The following is a 20,743-nucleotide window of genomic DNA, read 5'->3' on the forward strand; positions in this document are numbered from 1 at the left end:
TTTCAGCATCGTCAGCCTCTTGGTATTTTGTTCAAGAGCAAAATCACATAAATTAGAGCTCCAGTCCAGTCAAAGGGAGGTCGTGTTTGGGACTGCCTTGGAAAAGTTGCAAAGTTTTGTTTCTTCTTGCAGTCAGACTGACCCCTTCACGGAGGCATGGAATTTCTTTCTGGCCTTAGACCTGGAGGCCCAGATCGGGCCCTGGGAACAGTTGTCCCGGTCCTGGCCCACTTTTGGGCTGTGGTTTTCCCTAGAGAGATGCTGTCATTGATGTACGTGCTTGCCTCACTCTGCTGCCGCCTTCCAAGTGCTGGGGTGGGGACCGCTGTTGCCACGGGAGCTCCGGACGCCTGAACGCCTGCCTGCCTCTCGGACGTGGCTCTGGCACGGGCCAAGGAGGTTCACGGCCAGAGTCGGTGGGAGAGCACCTGGGGAGCAGCACTAGGAGGCCCCCTTCATGCTGTGCTTGTCAATTTCACTTTTTGGCAAGTGCTGGGTGTGTCCAGAAGAAGGAGGCTCTCAGATCTCAGCTTGCCCCCATCCCTGGGTCCAAAGATGAGTGCAAACTCGGTCCTTCTTCGTGGTAGCACAGTATGGTGGCAAGAGCATGCGTTCTAGAATCAGCAAAGCTGGGCTCAAATCTCACCTCTGTGACACCAGCTGAGTGCAGTTGGCCAGGTCACTACAATCTCTTGAGACCTATTCCTCAGCTGTAAAATGAGAATAAGTCTATTTCCCTCTCACTGATGTCGAGGGATAATCCATATCATGTTCCCAGCATACAGAAGTCCCTCATATTGGTTTATGGGGCTCCCTCAGATCAGCAGGGATAATCTTTTCTTCCTCAAGGGAAAGAGGAGCTGACGAGGTGGTGGAAGAAGCCATTGGCAGCACCAGGGTCCACATATGCCCGTGTTGGTGCCCTGGAAGTGTGTTCATGCTCCTGCCCACTTATAAACAGTCATGAAAATTATTCAGCCCTGGCCGGTTAGCTCACTTGGCTATAGCGTCATCCTGAAACACCAGGGTTATGAGTTCGATACCTAGTCAGGCACATACGGGAAGCAGATAATGAATGCATCACTAACTGCAACAACAAATGAATGCTTCCCTTTCTCTCTGTCTCCCTCTCTGTCTCTCTAAAATTATTCAATAAATAATAATAAAAAAGAACCAATGACAGCATGAATGGAACAACAAATTGGTTTCTCTGTCTCTTCTTCTTTCTCTTTCTAAAAATCAAGAAAAACAAACACAGCAAAACAAAAAACACAAAACAACAACAAAAAACGTCCACTTTTATTACTGGAGCTCAATTTCCCACTCCATGTGGCCTAACTGAAATTAAAAAATATTATATATATATATATATATTCTTTGGGCTGTCAGAGGACAAGGGCATCCATTGGGCTCCTTTGGGCTCCTTCTATCAAGTAACACCCAAGGGTCATATATTTTAAGGAGTGGCCATGGCCCCTTCCTGTGCCAGGGCCGTGGAAATCTCATTTGTCTCCCACTTCCCCAACCAGGTCACACCCCGAATGAACTCTAATTGTGGGACCCCCGTGGCTACTAGGGGTGGCAGGAAAGGTGACTCAGACACAGGGGGGACTGCAGGTTAGGGACGCTGGCAGGTGGCTGGCTCAGGACACTTGGGCTTTGTGGTTTTACTCACAGCCATTATTACAGCCTGAGGGCTCAGGGCTCCCGCTGGTACCAAGTCCAAGCACCCCTTCCTCAGGCTGATTCTTCCATCAGCACATCACGGTCCCCTCCGTGGCCTGGCCGCACCACCACACTCTCACAGACTGGTCCTAGCTGTGGTATTTGTTTTGGCTTTGGTCACAATCATCTCAGCCAGGTGGACAATATTCCTCCCTGAGACATTTGCTGCTTTGGCTTGAGACCAGGTCCAGTTTTGAGCCACCTGGTCAGTCTTCAGTTAACCAGCCCTGCACCCAAATGCTGGTTTATATATTTCCTTCAGTGGGTCTCTTCGGGCCCCTCCATCCACCATCTATTTTTTTTTCTCCTTCAAATGCCATTTTCCTTAAATCCCAGAGAAATGGAAAGGAGTAGGCTGGCTGGCGGTGGGCCCTTGGGGACAGATGCCGGCAGTCACTGAGAGTGCTCTGGGAAGGGACCCATACCCCTGCACCTACCACTGTCCACACCCAGAAACCAAGACAATCCAGGTGGAATTCTGGACTTTCCAGAACAGGAGATTTTATATTCAGACACTAGTTTTTCTCTGGCCCATCACGAGTGCCAGCTAAGGCCCTGCCTTGGCCTCTCTTCATCACCTTCCTTTCTTCTAAGAACAGAATCAAATTTGTCCCTTCTGATGTCCGCTTATAATCTTCACAAGTTCATCTTGTTGAATCATTTGTCTTTTTTCATCTAATTCAGTATTTCTCAACCCTTTTCTCATCCATGGCTTTTCATTTAATGAGCATTTAAAAAACTCACATCGAGTGACGTCAGAGTAATGGCGTGGTAGGAAGCGATACTGATAAATCTCCCCCAAAACTCAACAAGATCTTCAACCAGAAACAGAAAAACCTATCCTTGGAGCCTCCAGATGATTCACAATACACCCGAAGGTATGGTCGAGCGAAAAATTGGCTAAATATATCATCAAACCCCAAAGGAAATAGGGAATAAGAAATTCTCTGCCTTCCTCACTAACCTAAATAGGGCTGCTTTCACTGGGAACTGAGAGTATAGAAACTAAGGCAGGCAAAGGGGGTGAATAGATCCAGGCCATGGCACAAACGGCCGAATCAGGCTGTGGCACGGAGATCCAAGCCGAGGAAAAACTGTTCCTGTGGCAACCCAGGCAATACAAGCTAACACTCGCGCCAAACCCAGACAAAGAAAGACAAGTGGGGCAGCCATTCGCCCCGAACTCCTGGTCGGCACGCGCAGATAGTGGGCGAGAGATTCCTTCGAAAGCCCCGGGAATGGGCGCCCGTGTTATCCCAAAGAGGGGCAGAGTCAGGGGCCTTTGTGTGGGCCAAAAGTGGAATCTCCGGGCCGCCCCAGTGCCCTGAAAAAGCTGTGCACGGGGAGGGAGCGAGAGCTAATTCCAATGCTGGAACTTTTCCGTGCAGGTGGGGGTCTCACTCAAAGTGTGAGGTGGCCGGCCTGATATCCTGGTAAGCACGCACAGAGAGTGGGCAAGAGATTCCTCCGAGGACCTCAAGAGTGGGCGCCCATGTTACCCCACAGAGAGGCAGAGTCAGGGGCCTTTGTGTGGGCCGAAAGTGGAATTTCCAGGCCGCCCCAGCACCCTGAAAAAGCCACGCATGGGGAGGGAGCAGAGCCAATTCCAACGCTGGAACTTTTCCGTGCAGGTGGGGGTTTCACTAAAAGTGTGAGGCAGCTGGCCTGATATCCTGGTTGGCGCGCACAGAGAGTGGGCAAGAGATTCCTCCGAGTGCCTCGGCAGTGGGCGCTTGTGTTACCCCATGGAGAGGCAGAGTCAGGGGCCTTTGTGTGGGCCAAAAGCAGAATCTCCAGGCCGCCCCAGCGCCCTGAAAAAGCCACGCATGGGGAGGGAGCGAGAGCCAATTCCAATGCTGGAACTTTTCCGTGCAGGCGGGGGTTTCACTCAAAGTGTGAGACTGCCGGCCTGATATCTTGGTCTGCGCACACAGATAGTGAGTGAGAGTTTCCTATGAGCACCCCGGGAGTGGGTGCCCACCTGTGTTACTGGACAGAGTGGCAGAGCCAGAGGTCTTTGAATGGGCGGAAGCCCCACCTGATTATGCTAGCAGCTCTGACTGACTGAGCCTTACCCAGAGCCCTGTGCTGAGTGGGAATAGAGTGGGGAGTTTCCAGCTCTTTGAGCCTCTTACTATCCAGGCAGAGGCAGCAGCAAACCCATAGCTGGATTATCAGGCTTCTAATTGAGGAAGGAAAGACTAGGAGAGAGGCTCTGGGAACATGGACTCTCTCACTGTTGGAGCCTATAAATGCTAATGAGCCTCGAGTGCCAACGAGACTGAAGCCCAATACATGACATCGCCATAGAGACTTATCAACTGCAAACCTCTACCTGAGCATGCCACAGGGGCAGAACCCGGGGTACAGAGTCACCGACCAGGAAGAGGGAGAGAAAAGAAAAAGCAGGAAGATAAGCTTTCAAAATCAAGAATAATCTGCAGACTTTATAACCTATCCCATTTTATTATATTTGTTCGTTTGTTTCTCTTATCTTCATTCTTAATTTCTTTTTTTCCCCCTCCTCCAATTTGGCTGATTAACTCTCTGCTGGTCTTACTCTCTCCTCTCCTTGAACTACACTACCCATAAGTGTTACATCTCCCATTATCTTTTCTTTCCTCTTCATTTCTCTCAATGAGGGTTGCACTCCAAAACCCTTAACTCTCTCTCTCTCTCTTCTTTTTTATTTTTTCTTCTTTTAGTGGTTCCCTCTTTTTTTTTCTTCTCTCTTTCTTTTCTCCCTCTATATTAGTTTCTTCCTTTCTACTTTACGTCTCCTCTCATTAAAAACTCAAAAATGAACAAATTACCTTATCTGGGACTCAAACTTATGTTTGTGGCATTTTGGGGTTTTATACTTCACCTTTTTAACTCACTAGCAGAGCTCCCATCCCTGGCTCTCCATTTTATCTAGTTCTTATTCCACTAAATACAATAGTAATTCTTTAATTCCCCCCCCCCCCATTTTCCTGTTTCCCTCTTATTCCTCTCATCATATCTCTTAGTCAACCAACACCTAAAAGCAAATCATTTTATTCTTGACCCAAATATTTTCCTTATTTGCTTTTTATGGGGCCATACCCTTTTTTTTTTGCCCCTTTATTACTTCTCCCCAGTTCAGGCCCTCCATTACAGGCATTGTTTGTTCTGTTAAGTACAATATAATTCACAGTTCACCACAAGATTTTCTCAAGAAAGAGGGGAGAGGAGAGGAGAGGAAAAAAGGAGGGAGGAATAATTTTCTTTTATTTAATTTTTATTTTATTTTATTTTTCTTTATTTAATTATTAACTAAAAAAACTCTTTGATTTTTTATTTTTTAAACTTTTTATTCTTTATTAAATTTCATTAATACTATCAACAAAACCACCCTCAGATGCCATTAAGGAAGAGAAAATCAAATATCATGGATACAAAAGAAAGAGAGGTAACACAGATAGATGAGGAAAAAATCTATGGAGAAAAAATTTAATATATTGGAAACCCTGGAGTTAAACGACAGAGAATTTAAAATAGAAATCCTAAAAATACTCAGAGATATACAAGAAAACACATAAAGGCAATTTAGGGAGCTCAGAAAACAACTCAATGAACAAAAAGAATATATTTCCAAGGAAATTGAAACTATAAAAACAAATCCAACAGAGATGAAAAACTCAAATCACAAGCTGAAAAACGAGGTAACAAGCTTAGCTAATAGAACAGGCCAGACAGAAGGTAGGATTAGTGAAATAGAAGACAAGCAACTTGAGGTACAACAGAGAGAAGAAGAAAGAGACTCAAAAATTAAAAAAAAAATGAGATAGCCCTACAGGAATTATCTGACTCCATCAAAAAGAATAACATAAGAATAATAGGTATATCAGAGGGAGAAGAGAGAGAAAATAGAATGGAGAACATACTCAAACAAATAATAGATGAGAACTTCCCAAGCCTGTGGAAAGAACTAAAGCCTCAAATTCAAGAAGCAAACAGAACTCCGAGTTTTCTTAACCCCAGCAAACCTACTCCAAGGTATATCATAATAAAATTGGCACAAACCAACGGCAAAGAAAAATTCTCAAGGCAGCCAGGATAAAGAAGAATATAACATATACAGGAAGGCCCACTAGATTATCATCAGATTTCTCAACAGAAACTCTACAAGCTAGAAGAGAGTGGACCCCAATATTTAAAGTTCTGAAAGAGAGGAACTTTCAGCCACGAATACTATACCCATCAAAGCTATCCTTCAAATATGAAGGAGAAATAAAAACATTCACAGATACAGAAAAGATGAGGGAATTTATCATCAGAAAACCCCCACTCCAGGAATTACAAAAGAGGGTTCTCCAATCAGATACAAAGAACAACAACAACAAAAAAAAACAAAGCCACAAGTAAAAGCTCCAAGAAGAACACAACAAAACCAAATTTAAACTGTGACAACAACAAAAAGAAAGGGGGAGGAGAGGATGGAGATTAACAGTAGCAAAGAACGATGGAGTGCAAAAGTACCCATAAAATAGTGCACTACAATGAACAGGGTAGGAACCCTTTTCATTACTTAATGGTAACCACCATTGAAAAAACCACCAGAGAAGCACATGATTTAAAAAAGATAGCGACAGAGGAAAGATGTATGGAATACAACCAAATAAAAACAAAAGATAGAAAAACGAAAGAGAAGGATCAAACAAGACACAAAACTAACAGAAAACAATTTATAAAATGGCAATAGGGAACTCACAAGTGTCAATAATTACACTAAATGTAAATGGATTAAACTCACCAATAAAAAGGCACAGAGTAGCAGAATGGATTAAAAAAAATCCAACTGTATGCTGCCTACAAGAAACTCATCTAAGCAACAAGGATAAAAACAAATTCAAAGTGAAAGGCTGGAAAACAATACTCCAAGCAAATAACATCCATAAAAAAGCAGGCGTAGCAATACTCATATCTGATAATGCTGATTACAAGACAGCAAAAGTAGTCAGAGACAAAAATAGCCATTTTATAATGGCTAAGGGGACACTGAATCAAGAAGACATAACAATTCTTAATAAATATGCATCAAACCAAGGAGCACCAAAATATATAAGACAGCTACTTATTGACCTTAAAACAAAAACTGACAAAAATACAATCATACTTGGAGACCTCAATACACTGCTGACGGCTCTAGATCGGTTTTCCAAACAGAGAATCAACAAAGATATAGTGGCCTTAAACAAAACACTAGAGCACCTGGATATGATAGACATCTACAGGACACTTCATCCCAAAGTGACTGAGTATACATTTTTCTCCAGTGTACATGGATCATTCTCAAGAATTGACCATATGTTGGGCCACAAAAACAACATTAGCAAATTCAGAAAAATCGAAGTTGTACCAAGCATATTTTCTGATCATAAAGCCTTGAAACTAGAATTCAACTGCAAAAAAGAGAAAAAATCCCACAAAAATGTGGAAACTAAACAACATACTTTTAAAAAATGAATGGGTCAAAGAAGAAATAAGTGCAGAGATCAAAAGATATATACAGACAAATGAAAACGACAATACGACATATCAGAATCTATGGGATGCAGCAAAAGCAGTGATAAGAGGGAAGTTCATATCACTTCAGGCATATATGAACAAACAAGAGAGAGCCCAAGTGAACCACTTAACTTCACACCTTAAGGAACTAGAAAAAGAAGAACAAAGACAACCCAGAACCAGCCGAAGAAAGGAGATAATAAAAATCAGAGCAGAAATAAATGAAATAGAGAACAGAAAAACTATAGAAAAAATTAATAGAACAAGGAACTGGTTCTTTGAAAAGATCAACAAAATTGACAAACCCTTGGCAAGACTTACCAAGGAAAAAAGAGAAAGAACTCATATAAACAAAATCCAAAATGAAAGAGGAGAAATCACCACGGACACCATAGATATACAAAGAATTATTGTAGAATACTATGAAAAACTTTATGCCACTAAATTCAACAACCTAGAAGAAATGGATAAATTCCTAGAACAATACAACCTTCCTAGACTGAGTCAAGAAGAAGCAGAAAGCCTAAACAGACCTATTAGTAGAGAAGAAATAGAAAAAACCATTAAAAACCTCCCCAAAAATAAAAGTCCAGGCCCAGACGGCTATACCAGCAAATTTTATCAAACATTCAAAGAAGACTTGGTTCCTATTCTACTGAAAGTCTTACAAAAAATTGAAGAAGAAGCAATACTTCCAAACACATTTTATGAGGCCAACATAACCCTCATACCAAAACCAGGCAAGGATGGCACAAAAAAAGAAAACTACAGACCAATATCTTTAATGAATACAGATGCTAAAATACTAAACAAAATACTAGCAAATCGAATACAACAATATATTAAAAAAATAATACATCATGATCAAGTGGGATTCATCCCAGAATAAAATACCTAGGAATAAACATAATAAAGAATGTAAAGGACTTATATAATGAAAACTATAAACCATTGTTAAGGGAAATCGAAAAAGATATAATGAGATGGAAGAATATTCCTTGTTCTTGGTTAGGAAGAATAAATATAATCAAGATGGACATATTACCCAAAGCAATATACAAATTTAATGCAATTCCCATCAAAATTCCAATGACATTTTTTAAAAGAAATGGAGCAAAAAATCATCAGATTTATATGGAACTATAAAAAACCCTGAATAGCCAAAGCAATCCTAAAGAAAAAGAATGAAGCTGGGGGCATTACAATACCTGACTTCAAACTATATTATAGGGCCACGACAATCAAAACAACATGGTATTGACAGAAAAATAGACACTCAGACCAATGGAACAGAATAGAAAGTCCAGAAATAAAACCACATATATATAGTCAAATAATTTTTGATAAAGTGGCAACAACACACAATGGAGAAAAGAAAGCCTCTTCAACAAATGGTGTTGGGAAAATTGGAAAGCCACATGCAAAAGAATGAAACTGGACTACAGTTTGTCCCCTGTACTAAAATTAACTCAAAATGGATCAAATATCTAAACATAAGACCTGAAACAATAAAGTACATAGAAGAAGACATAGGTACTAAACTCATGGACCTGGGTTTTAAAGAGCATTTTATGAATTTGACTCCAAAGGCACGAGAAGTGAAGGCAAAAATTAATGAATGGGACTACATCAGACTAAGAAGTTTTTGCTCAGCAAGAGAAACTGATAACAAAATAAACAGAAAGCCAACTAAATGGGAAATGATATTTTCAAACAACAGCTCAGATAAGGGCCTAATATCCAAAATATACAAAGAACTCATAAAACTCAACAACAAACAAACAAACAATCCAATAAAAAAATGGGAAGAGGACATGAACAGACACTTTCCCAGGAAGAAATACAAATGGACAACAGATATATGAAAAGATGCTCATCTTCTTTAGTTATTAGAGAAATGCAAATCAAAACTGCAATGAGATACCACCTCACACCTGTTAGATTAGCTATTATTAACAAGACAGGTAATAGCAAATGTTGGCGAGGCTGTGGAGAAAAAGGAACACTCATTCACTGTTGGTGGGAATGTAAAGTAGTACAACCATTATTGAAGAAAGTATAGTGGTTCATCAAAAAACTGAAAATAGAACTACCTTATGACCCAGCAATCCCTCTACTGGGTATATACCCCAAACACTCAGAAACATTGATACGTAAAGACACATGCAGCCCCATGTTCATTGCAGCATTGTTCACAGTGGCCAGGACATGGAAACAACCAAAAAGCCCGTCAATAGATGACTGGATAAAGAAGATGTGGCACATATACACTATGGAATACTACTCAGCCATAGGAAATGATGACATCGGATCATTTACAGCAAAATAATGGGATCTTGATAACATTATACTAAGTGAAATAAGTAAATCAGAAATAACCAGAAACTGCATTATTCCATACGTAGGTGGGACATAAAAGTGAGACTAAGAGACATTGATAAGAGTGTGGTGGTTACGGGAGGAGGGGGAGAGGGAGAGGGTAAGGGGGAGGGGGAGGGGCACAAAGAAAACTAGATAGAAGGTGAGAGAGTACAATCTGACTTTTGGTGATGGGTATGCAACATAATTGAATGACAAGATAACCTGGACATGTTTTCTTTGAATATATATATCCTGATGTATTGATGTCACCTCATTAAAAAAATAAAATTATTATAAAAAAAACAAAACTCGCATCTTCTCAATGAATGCTTTTTAAGTTTCAAAAATATAAATACCAAACTAATTTTATGACTAAAAGATGGCTCATTTAGGATACAGGTTGTGTTTGCTTTCAAATGGCACTCGCTCTATCCTAAATATCTTCCCTGCCAATCTGCTTTGGATTCTAAATGCCCTGGAGTGTTCTTCCCTCACTGAGAAACAGGGCTCCTGTTCAGGTGTGAGCCCCTGGGCTAACTTGACCTCCCTACCTACCTGCCAGGTGTAAGAAACCTCAGTCACTCAGGAGGGTTTCTCAGTGGTCCAAACAGCTCAGGCCACTCTCTCCTGGCTCCAGGCAGTTACCTCCCACCCCCCACCCCCGGAGGCAGTCCCCCTGACTACATTTCACATTCTCCAAACTTGAATCCCACTTATCTCCCTTGAGCCAGAGCTCTTTGCCTTGACTTGCCAGCTTCTTTTCCCATCACATTATTGTCCCAGGAACCCAGGGGTGACCTCAAGGACATTGTGGTGTCCCTCCCTCCTTGGATCTCCCATATACAGTGAATTACTCAGCCTTATAGAATCCTTTTGTAACGTCCCTGTTCTCTGTCCCTTCCTTCCTGTGGACCCTGTGGCAGCGGGATTTGGTTTCCAGTACCTTCTGCCAGGGTTCTCACAAGACCCTCCACCTGCCTATCTTTCAGGTTCCAGGTCAAGCCTCTTTGATACTCTACATCTGGAACACCCTCTGACCTCTTCCTCCTCTGAGTTGCACGGCCTGTCTCTATTGCCCTCAAGTTTTCACAAAATGGGAGCTTCCCTCATTCAGCTCTTCACCCTCCGTGGTGCCTTGAGAGGGTGTCACTCTGACAGGAGCTCCTGACCATTGGATCACCTGGAATAGGTCACTGGCAAGGTCACTGATGGTGGTAAACCCTGCCTTGGTGAATATTGCCCACATCTGTATACATCTGTATACACCTACTGGCAGCCCCTCAGTCCAAAGTCATCAGAAATTTTATTCTAAGGCCCCACTTCAGGGTGATAGGAACTTTGGGGAATGTATTCAGAGGAATGTACTCGGGAGGGCGGCAAGGGATCTGGGAACCATGTTAACCGTGGACCAGGAACGAGCACCCACACAGCAGTCACAAAGAGCTGGAGGTCTGCTATGGGGCAGAATGGCTGGATTTATCCTCTCTGGGGCTCCATGGATAGAATGAGAGAGTAAATTAACTGAAGGGCAAACTCTGTGACTTACTCGCTAATGTACCACGAAGGTCCAGCACCAGGGCCTGCTTGGCACAGGTAGGCGCTCAATAAATCATTGTTGAATGAATGAATAAAAGAACAAATGAAAACAAGAGGTAGAAATAGCAGGGAGGTAGATTTTGCATCAAGAACTATTTAAGGCCCTGGCTGGTTGGCTCAGTGGTAGAGCATCGGCCTGGCGTGCAGAAGTCCCGGGTTCGATTCCAGCCAGGGCACACAGGAGAAACGCCCATCTGCTTCTCTACCCCTCCCCCTCTCTTTCCTCTCTGTCTCTCTCTTCCCCTCCCGCAGCCAAGGCTCCATTGGAGCAAAGATGGCCCGGGCGCTGGGGATGGCTCCTTGGCCTCTGCCCCAGGCGCTAGAGTGGCTCTGGTCGCAACAGAGCCACGCCCCGGAGGGGCACAGCATCGCCCCCTGGTGAGCAGAGCCTCGCCCCTGGTGGGCGTGCCGGGTGGATCCCAGTCGGGCGCATGCGGGAGTCTGTCTGTCTCTCCCCATTTCCAGCTTCAGAAAAATACAAAAAAAAAAAAAAAAAAAGAACTATTTAATAATCCTTATGTTGTAAGTCTCTAAGGCAAAGCTTGCTGTCATTTATCCCTTGATCCCACTGTCTTGCACAAAGTCTGGGATACTGTGAGCCACAGGGGCTGAGCTGGAGAATGATGCGATAAGTTGCCCTGGAAAATGGTGGTCCGGGCAACTAGTTAGAGAGAGGTTATCATGAGGGAGGAGAAACCAGAAGAATGCAGAGGAGAGGGGGACCTGCAATGTCTGGGGTCTTATGCTGACCTCAGTGTTCTTGACTGAGGGAACAAGGGCAGACAGAAAAGTTTGAAAAATAACAAACCACGGGTATGGACCTTGCTGGTTATCAGTTCCTTGAAATGAACTTGCAGCTCCAAGCAAGAAGAATAAGTAATAAAATGATCAAGGACTGACCCTCCCACCTCCTCTCCCCTTCCCCTCCCTAAGACATGAAAGTCATGTAGCCCTGCAAACAAAGAAGTCATAGAAATCAGGCATGTGTCACGGAAAGCTAAAGCTGCAAAGGTATATAAGATGTGAGAAATCTAACTTCGGGGAGCATGTGTTTTGTGGCCTCTTTTGGGATCACGCAGCTCTGCCGGCTGAATAAATCCTACTTCCTTCATCGAGTTGTCTGGGCGTTTCTGTCCTCCTTTGATTTCTGCAATAATCAGAAGGGATTTAATACCATAGGGTCCTAGACTAGAGGACTGACAGATCCTTTTTGGCTGGGGGAACTTACGTTTTGGAGCCAGCTATAACATGTACTGCCTCCTCAAGGGCCCTCCTGGTGGATTCATTCATCTCAAAAAATGGGGTCAAAGCAGCGTCTTCGTTAGCATAGTCTGGAGGCTGGCTGGCTGCCCTCTCCCAGGGCTTATTAAACAACTGGCCACTGGCTTTTTTGTTCCAGGAATAGAGAAAGCCATAAAACTTCTGATGCTCTGAGTGCGTCTGAGGATTAAGGAAATTTAAATTTTGTTCTAGAGTCTCCTAAGTAATGGATAATCAAGGTAGGTGGTTGCATTTCAAAAGAAATGCAAGAAGTCTCCAAAGATGAAAGATCAAAGTTCTTGAGTATGTATCGTTTAAAATAAGATGGGAGGGACTCAGTGGTTGGGAGCATCAGTGTCTAACAAGGAAAAATGCCCGGAAAGCATGGGGAGTTGCCTGAGAACAGACACCCTAAAGTATAATTCACTGCCCGCCCTAATTAGACTGTAGATTCCAATACACAAGGACAGCATTTTATTTCTCGGGAATCACAAATCACCCAGTTTCATTCCCAAGTTTTACCCACTTCCGAAACTGTTGATCCGCTTTACCCTTGCACAGGGAATGTCTTAACTGCCCTAATCAGTTTGATACGTTGTATTTTCATTTTAATTCAGTTCAAAATACTTTTAATTTCTCTTTGATTTCTTCTTAGACCTGTGGGTTACTAAAGAGTGTTAGTTTTCAAACTGCCAAAAATCAGTTTAGAATTGAGGTTTCTCTTTCATTTTTCTAGCCTAGTGTTTCCCCCTAATATTTACACAGGAAACTTCTTTCTCTTTCGTGTTACTTTCCTTCCAGAGGAACCTGGCTATTTTTCTTCCTATTTGAGGAAGGTCAGCTACCAGGGGTGGGTGGATCTCGTTGTTGGCTTGTCTTTCTCTGACGACTAGGATGGTCCTGGCACTGAAGGCTTCCTGCAGTCTGGACTGAACACAACTTTCTGGGGCTGGCATGTACATCTTCACTGTAAGCACCAATGCAGGTAGACCTTTTTCCATTTCCCAAACATGTTTGATTCTGTTCATTTTGTTCCCTGTGAGAGATCCTCTCTCCCCAATCCCTCATGGAAACCATCATTCAAAAAACGTTTTAAATGTTCCCTATTCTGTGAAGTCTTTTTCTGGTCTCTCAATCTGCTCTCTTCTTAAAATCTTCACAGCTCTTGTATTTAAAAAAATTGTTTTGAACACTCCTCCTATTGCCTTTATAATATCAAGGCTATTTAGCCCTGGTTGGTTGGCTCAGCGGTAGAGCGTCGGCCTGGCATGTGGGAGACCCGGGTTCGATTCCTGGCCAGGGCACATAGGAGAAGCGCCCATTTATTTCTCCACCCCCCCCCTCCTTCCTCTCTGTCTCTCTCTTCCCCTCCTGCAGCCAAGGCTCCATTGGAGCAAAGATGGCCCGGGCGCTGGGGATGGCTCCTTGGCCTCTGCCCCAGGCGCTAGAGTGGCTCTGGTCGAGGCAGAGCAACGCCCCGGAGGGGCAGAGCATCGTCCCCTGGTGGGCAGAGCGTCGCCCCCTGGCGGGCATGCCGGGTGGATCCCGGTCGGGCGCATGCGGGAGTCTGTCTGACTTTCTCTCCTCGTTTCCAGCTTCAGAAAAATACAAAAAAAAAAAAAAAAAAAAAAATCAAGGCTATTTAGTTTCTTATCTCTCTTATTAAAACCTCCCTCCCTCTCTTCAGGCAGTGTCCCTTCTGAGCCCTCCATAGATATCTGCGGAAACAGACTAACCATGGTCTTCCTTCTTCCTCAATGTGCCTGATTGACTAATATTTTAGACTTTGCCACGATGAGGACATTCCAAGGTAAGAAAAGACTAGAGGAGTGACAGAGATTCTGAGGAAACATTGGGTGTCTCTGGGTTTAGATTATTTCACAGATATAAGCTGACATAGGCAAAGAGTTCACAGCCCCAGAAGGTGGGCAGCTCAGCGAAGAGCCTTTTTCTCTGTGTGCTAGGACTCTGCATGGATGGGAAGCAATCTGTGTGGGTTAGACCTCTGTCATAACTCATTAACTCTTTATAGGAGACAAAAATCTCTGACTAACCGAGTGATCGTACAGCATTTGACATAAATATTAATGAGCAAAATGCCAGTTTTTTTGCACCAACTCCCACTACAGGCCTATATAAGAGCTGAAGAAGGGAGGCTGTAGCTCAAGCAAATCCAACCGTGGACAAAGCAGGAGTCTCGCCTTTTAGCACCATGACTTCCGACTGTTGTAGTTCTCTCCTCAGTGGGCAGGTTTCAGAGGCCAAGGCCGCCTCCCTGGGTCTCTCTGCCACCCTGGCACATGCCAACCGAGTCCGTGTGGGCACGACCCCTCTGGGCCGACCCAATCTCTGTCTGCCCCACAGCTGCCACACTGCTTGCCCTTTGCCAGGGACCTGCCACATTCCTGCCAACATCGAAATCTGTGGGACCTATGGTGAAGGCACGCTGAACGGCCACGAGAAGGAGACCATGCAGTTCCTGAACGACCGCCTGGCCAGCTACCTGGAGAAGGTGCGGCAGCTGGAGTGGGAGAATGCGGAGCTGGAGACCAAGATCCGAGAGTGGAGCAAATGCCATGAGACCACCGTGTGTCCCAACTACCAGGGCTACTTTCGGACCATTGAGGAGCTCCAGCAGAAGGTGAGGTTTGTGGTGCTTCAGATCATGAGTTGGCAAACTATGGCCCATGGGCCAAATCCAGTCTGCTGTCTGATTTTGCAAATAAAGTTTTATTGCTACAGCGCTGCTCATTCATTGATGTATGTACGGTCCATGGCTGCTTTGTGCTACAACGGCAGAGTGGAGCAGTCATGACAGAGACTCATGGTCTGCAAAGCCTAAGATATTGATATTTATTATCTGGCCCTTTACAGAAAAAGCTTACTGACCCTTGCACTAAATGTCCAGAGCCTGAATTGGCAATAGAAGCAGTAACAGCTGAAGTGTTGTGTAGATTGTGGGAAGAGGACCTCTTCAGTGAAGATGAAAGGGGATGTATGAAGGACAAGACGTAGGGCTTGACTCTCCAGGGTCCTGAGATTATACTTACTTAGTTTCAGTACTTACAATTCCTAAATTGTAGCTGCAAAAACAGTGCAACCCAGCTTCTGGTAAAAGGGTCAGAGGACTATGTTCTAATTCCTATCTTAGCCAGTGTGTATCCATTTAGGAGCACTGGCCTCTTATGCACATCTGCTGTCCCCTCTGATTATCAAGTCAAGGCTTCTTAAGAGCCTTCATCTTAGTTGTGGAGACAGGAAGACAAACAATGTCAGAACAGGGGCCACGGAAATCTGGCTAGATTCAGAGAAGACCTCTGGGGAGGCGGACCAACCAGCGCAAAGGTCTTCATATTAGGAATGGATCCCACCTTATCTAAAACTTTAATAACCAGCCACTGTTCTCTGGTCTAGACTTCAGATCTTGTTTCTAGCTAAGTATCAGAGCTGGCAAAATAAACTCTCTTTATTCTGTGTTCAGTTTGCTACTTCCTTCTGCCTCCTGGCTCCTCAGCCAAGCATCCTCTTACATTTTGTCCTTTCCTGCCTCTCACCATACAAGCATCTCCAACATGTTGGGGAGTTTGTATCGTCCAAGGGGATGCTGCAGTTTGAACCCTAGGCAACAGAACTTCCTTTGACCTGAGGCCACAGACGGTCTGAGTACAGTGAAGCACTGAGGTCCTGTGGTTCTTTCCCTAGGTCCTGTGCATCAAAGCTGAGAACAACAGGCTGGTCGTGCAGATTGACAATGCCAAGCTGGCTGCAGATGACTTCAGGACCAAGTGAGTTGTGGTCGGACGGGGAAGAGGAGAAGCCAGAGGCCTCCCCTGGTGTCTTCTCTCTTGTGATGCAGTTAGTCTCAGAGATTGGTCAGGACACAAACCAACAGTTCCAGCAAGAGAAAACAAAGGGCATTAAACGCAAGATCTTGGAAGGAACCCAAGTTCCCCACTGTGCTTGTTTAGCTCTTATAGTCTACAGCATGATTTAGAATCATTAGCCTCTTGATTCGACTGTAAGAAGAACCTTGTGAGGCAGGCCGGGCAGTGACAGCGTTCCTTTATGAGGTCAGGGAAGCTCAGAGCGCTGAAGTGACTTGCCAGAAGTCACGTGGCTACTGAGTGTCAGAACTAGAACTTGGCCCCCAATCTCCTATCCTGCAGCCATTTCCTGTGAAACTCTGCTGCCTCAGGGAGGACGTGATCCCACACTGCAGCTTGTCCAGTTTGCGAGCACTAATAATACCTGATGCCGTGGAGGCACGTGAAAGTCAAAGGCTTCACACCACCCGAGAAGGTCTCACCCGGGAGCAGGAGGGCGCATTACGTTTTATTGTCTTTCTTCAGGGAATTGTGGAAGGCTCAATCCTCTAGAGCTAAAATAAGCCGTTTTCTTCCACCCCTTCTGGCAGTTTGGCTTCCAATCTGAGCGGGAGTCCAGGGTCCACCTCAACAGGGAAAATGGATGGGGGGGGGGTCTGCGGCGATCACACTGCACTGCAACTGCCTGAGTACTCTGCTGCCGCCCCTTCGGCCATCACCGTGCGTCCGTTCCGGTCCCCCAGTACCGGCCACTCTGCCTGGTTTATCTTAGGTGCTTAGTGTTGAATGAGTGGGGATCATCCTGTCGCTTTCTGGTTGTGAGTGCACTACACAGGAAATGCCAACTCACGGTTAGACAGCAGAGAGAGGCCAGTGAGGTTATGGCGATAAGCTGGGTGCTGGGGCCTCCTCTGCTCTTGAACTCCAACTCCTGCACCCACCCTGGTAAAGGTACCAGATGGAGCACTCACTCCACCAGCTGGTGGAGGCCGACATCTGTGGCCTGCGCAGGGCGCTGGATGACCTCACACTCGCCAAGTGCGACCTGGAGGCCCAGGTGGAGTCCCTGAAGGAGGAGCTGCTCTGCCTCAAGAAGAACCATGAGCAGGTGGGTGGCCCTCTGCGTGAGCACGTAGACTCCTGGGGAGTGAACTCAGGCTCATTGGGGGGAAGAAATGAGGCTCTTCCTCTTGCTCAGGATGGAAGCTCTGCAGGCCGTGCCCTGTGGTTAAACCTCATAAGCTATGAAGGGTGCTCTCTCAGTGGGAGCATGTTTTTCAGCCACAGAGGAGTGCAGGGGAATCACTGGGGATGGTGGGCGGCAGGAGACTGCCGAGGCTCTGGGTGGGGTGCAGTGGGGGCTCCATGAATGGGACGTCCTCCTCCTGTGCCCACAGGAAGTCCACACTCTGAGGTGTCAGCTGGGGGACAGGCTCCAGATTGAGCTGGACTCCGAGCCCCCCGTGGACCTGCACCGGGTGCTGGGGGAGATGCGCTGTCAGTACGAGGCCATGGTGGAGACCAACCGCCATGACGTAGAGCAGTGGTTCCAAGCTCAGGTGAGGTGGGGCTGCAGAGCGGGGCGCAGGGGGAGCCCTGCCTTCATGTGGGCAGGGAGGCGATCACGTCTCCGTGCACTGTGCTTCAGTCCGAGGGCTTCAGCCTGCAGGCCACGTCCTGCTCTGAGGAGCTGCAGTGCTGCCAGTCGGAGATCCTGGAGCTGAGACGCAGGGTGAATGCCCTGGAGGTGGAGCTTCAGGCTCAGCACAACCTGGTGAGCTGCTTTGCATGCATGGAAGACTCAGTTGGGCTCCCACTCCCATGAGTAGTTCCCAGTTTAGTATATGTTTACCTTAAATACAGACCAGGGCACATCTCCTTAATCTTGATCTCATCCCCTTCGCATTGAACATGCTCATAGACGTGAATGCTGAGGAAATGAACACTAATCCAGATGAGGGAGGCTCTGCAAACCTAGCCTAAGGTCTACGATGAGGAGCCACAGCACGTTGTCAGTGCCTCCGCCTGGAGACTGCTGACAGGATCTGGACTGTCCTCCAGGCCTGGCAACGGCTGGGGGTGTCACGGTCTGACTGCAGAGCCTGAGAGCAGAAACCCGTGATTTTTCCTTTGGCACCACAGAAGGACTGTCTGCAGAACTCCCTGTGTGAGGCGGAGGCCCGCTACGGCACCGAGCTGGCCCAGATGCAGTGCCTGACCAGCACCGTGGAGGCCCAGCTGGCCGAGATCCGGGCTGACCTGGAGCGGCAGAACCAGGAGTACCAGGTGCTGCTGGACATCCGGGCCCGGCTGGAGGATGAGATTGCCACGTACCAGAACCTTCTGGAGAGCGAGGACTGCAAGTATGTCCTCTGATGTCTGTGTCCGTGTCATGTGTAAGAGCAGAGACCCCTTACTGGCAATGACCTAATAGGAAGAGATGGCATAGTGGATGAGGTCCTTGAAGGCAAAGTTGCTACCTGGTCAGCCTGGTGAGCTGCCTGGATGCAGAGGAGACTGTGCAGGACTTTTTCAGCTCATGCCGCCCATTGTGTTGACCACGTTACTCTCCTAGATGCTAGTCCCCGCCACAGGGGCTGCGATGGACAGCTCAGTGCATGTAGGGTTTACTAAGTTCTCCCTGGAAAAGGTACTCCAGCAGCAGGGATCCTCACACTCAACATTAAAAATAATACTGCACAGGGCAATATTACCTGTCTCTCATTTAGTTCTTCAATAGTGTAGTGGAAAAGGGAAGATGCATTCCATAACACTTAACGCAATGAGGAACAAGATCAGGGGCTGTGTTTAAATTAAGGGCATGGACGATGTCTGTCCTGCTCTTGTCCATCAGTCTTTCTGCCTTTCTCTCTGCCGTGTGCCTTTCCACATGGCAGGTAACACTTATTTTACATAGGGTGCTAGGAGCTCGGGCCGCAGCTCCACTGTGGACTCTGGGCAATCACTCCCCTTTCTAGAGGGACCTCTACGGTCTAAAATCCTGTTTGCTCCTCCAATTCTGAAGTGCCTATTACTTTTGCCTTTTGTGTACCTCTGATGTTAATGCCACAAAGAGCTATTTCCTCTCTGCAGGCTTCCTGGTAACCCGTGTACGACTCCAGCCTCCAGCATCCCTTGTCCAGCCCCTGCAGGCTGGACCTCCCACTCTTCCTGCCTTTCCGGGCCTTCTCAGGCCTCCTGTGGGCCCTGCTCGTTGCCTCGATGCTGACATATTCCCCAGTCGGAGGTACCAGGGAGCAGAAACCCGTCCCTTAGGCCCCACCTGGCCTGCCACTCACCTTGGTCCTCAGCCAACCAGGAGACTGAAGCCAGGAGGGCGGAGCTTCTCTGTTGGCCAGCTTTCCAGACCAGCAGCTCGGCTCCGGTCCCTGGATTTGTGGTTCCTCTTCTCTCTTCTGCTTTCTCTCTTCCCTTACCCCCTGGTCTCTCTGAGATGTGGTAGGTAGCCTTGTTTTTATTTTACTAATAAATTTCACTCTTGCAGCATAGGGAGCCCAATGCCAGTGGGTCTCCGTTTCTCCCTCTGGTGCCGAGTGCGTTGCCAGGAGCGCCTTGAGCCCGCGGTTCCCACGGAGGCGGGGCTTGGGGCTCACTGGCCAGAGTGGTTCTGGGGGACGGCAAAGCCGGAGACAACCGGGTTAAACTGGGACTTCAGCAAAACGGCACGGACGAGAGAGATCCTGGCTCTTGACCTGACCAAGCCTATTTAGAGCCAGATTCACAGAGCTTTTAAGACACAAACACTAAATAAAAATCCGCCCTTTATCTGGATGAAACAACATGGCTCTTGTGCAAAGGAAAAGCTCCATCCAGAGGCTCGGCCAGGTTTCCTGGGAATACCGCGCATGAGGCCAGCTTTTGTGATCTCATGTTCATCGTGAGCAAGGCCCTGAGCTGGGCTTTACAGACATTGTGACCAGGGTCCCACAGAAACCCTGCCAACGGGAGCGGCCGTCACTGTTCTCAGCCGGTGGCTGAGTCCAGACTTGAACCTCAGTCTCTTTGAACGACATCCAGAGCCCATTCTCTGGAAGCTTTGAAAGAGAAAAAATTAAACACGAGAAGGTTCAGCGTGGTGGTTCTTAAAGTGTGGTCCTCCAACCAGCAGCACCAGCATTATCTGGAAACTTGTTGAAAATTCAAATTCTGGAGCCCCACCCCAGACTTTCTGAATCGGTAGTCTGGTTAACCAAGACGTCCAGATGATTCTGTGTACTCTCATGTTTGAGAATCACTGGGTTAGGGGGTTAGTTTGGGAAGTGAGCTGCTGCCTGGCCAGACACTGCAGAGGGGTTGGCCTTGCTCTCCTGGTAAGTCCCATGGGCGAGGAACCCCTCAGACCATTGAGATAATGCGTTTCCTTTGCACATCACGAAACTCTGGACATGTTAAATGATGGTGATAGCTGAGCCTGTCAGACTATCGTC

General features: G+C 46.2%; 1 protein-coding gene across 1 annotated transcript; it reads left to right on the top strand.

Moving 5' to 3' along the window:
* Positions 1–14,683: 14,683 nt before the first annotated feature.
* LOC136323580 (keratin, type I cuticular Ha7-like) lies at positions 14,684–19,524 on the top strand. Its single transcript, XM_066255426.1, has 7 exons — positions 14,684–15,112; positions 16,174–16,256; positions 17,247–17,403; positions 17,693–17,854; positions 17,944–18,069; positions 18,438–18,658; positions 19,389–19,524. The coding sequence occupies exons 1-7, from the start codon at positions 14,684–14,686 to the stop codon at positions 19,522–19,524; spliced, it is 1,314 nt and encodes a 437-aa protein (XP_066111523.1).
* The last annotated feature ends 1,219 nt before the right edge of the window (positions 19,525–20,743 follow it).

This window comes from Saccopteryx bilineata, chromosome 2 (genome assembly GCF_036850765.1).
Source record: "Saccopteryx bilineata isolate mSacBil1 chromosome 2, mSacBil1_pri_phased_curated, whole genome shotgun sequence".
NCBI lineage: Eukaryota > Metazoa > Chordata > Mammalia > Chiroptera > Emballonuridae > Saccopteryx > Saccopteryx bilineata.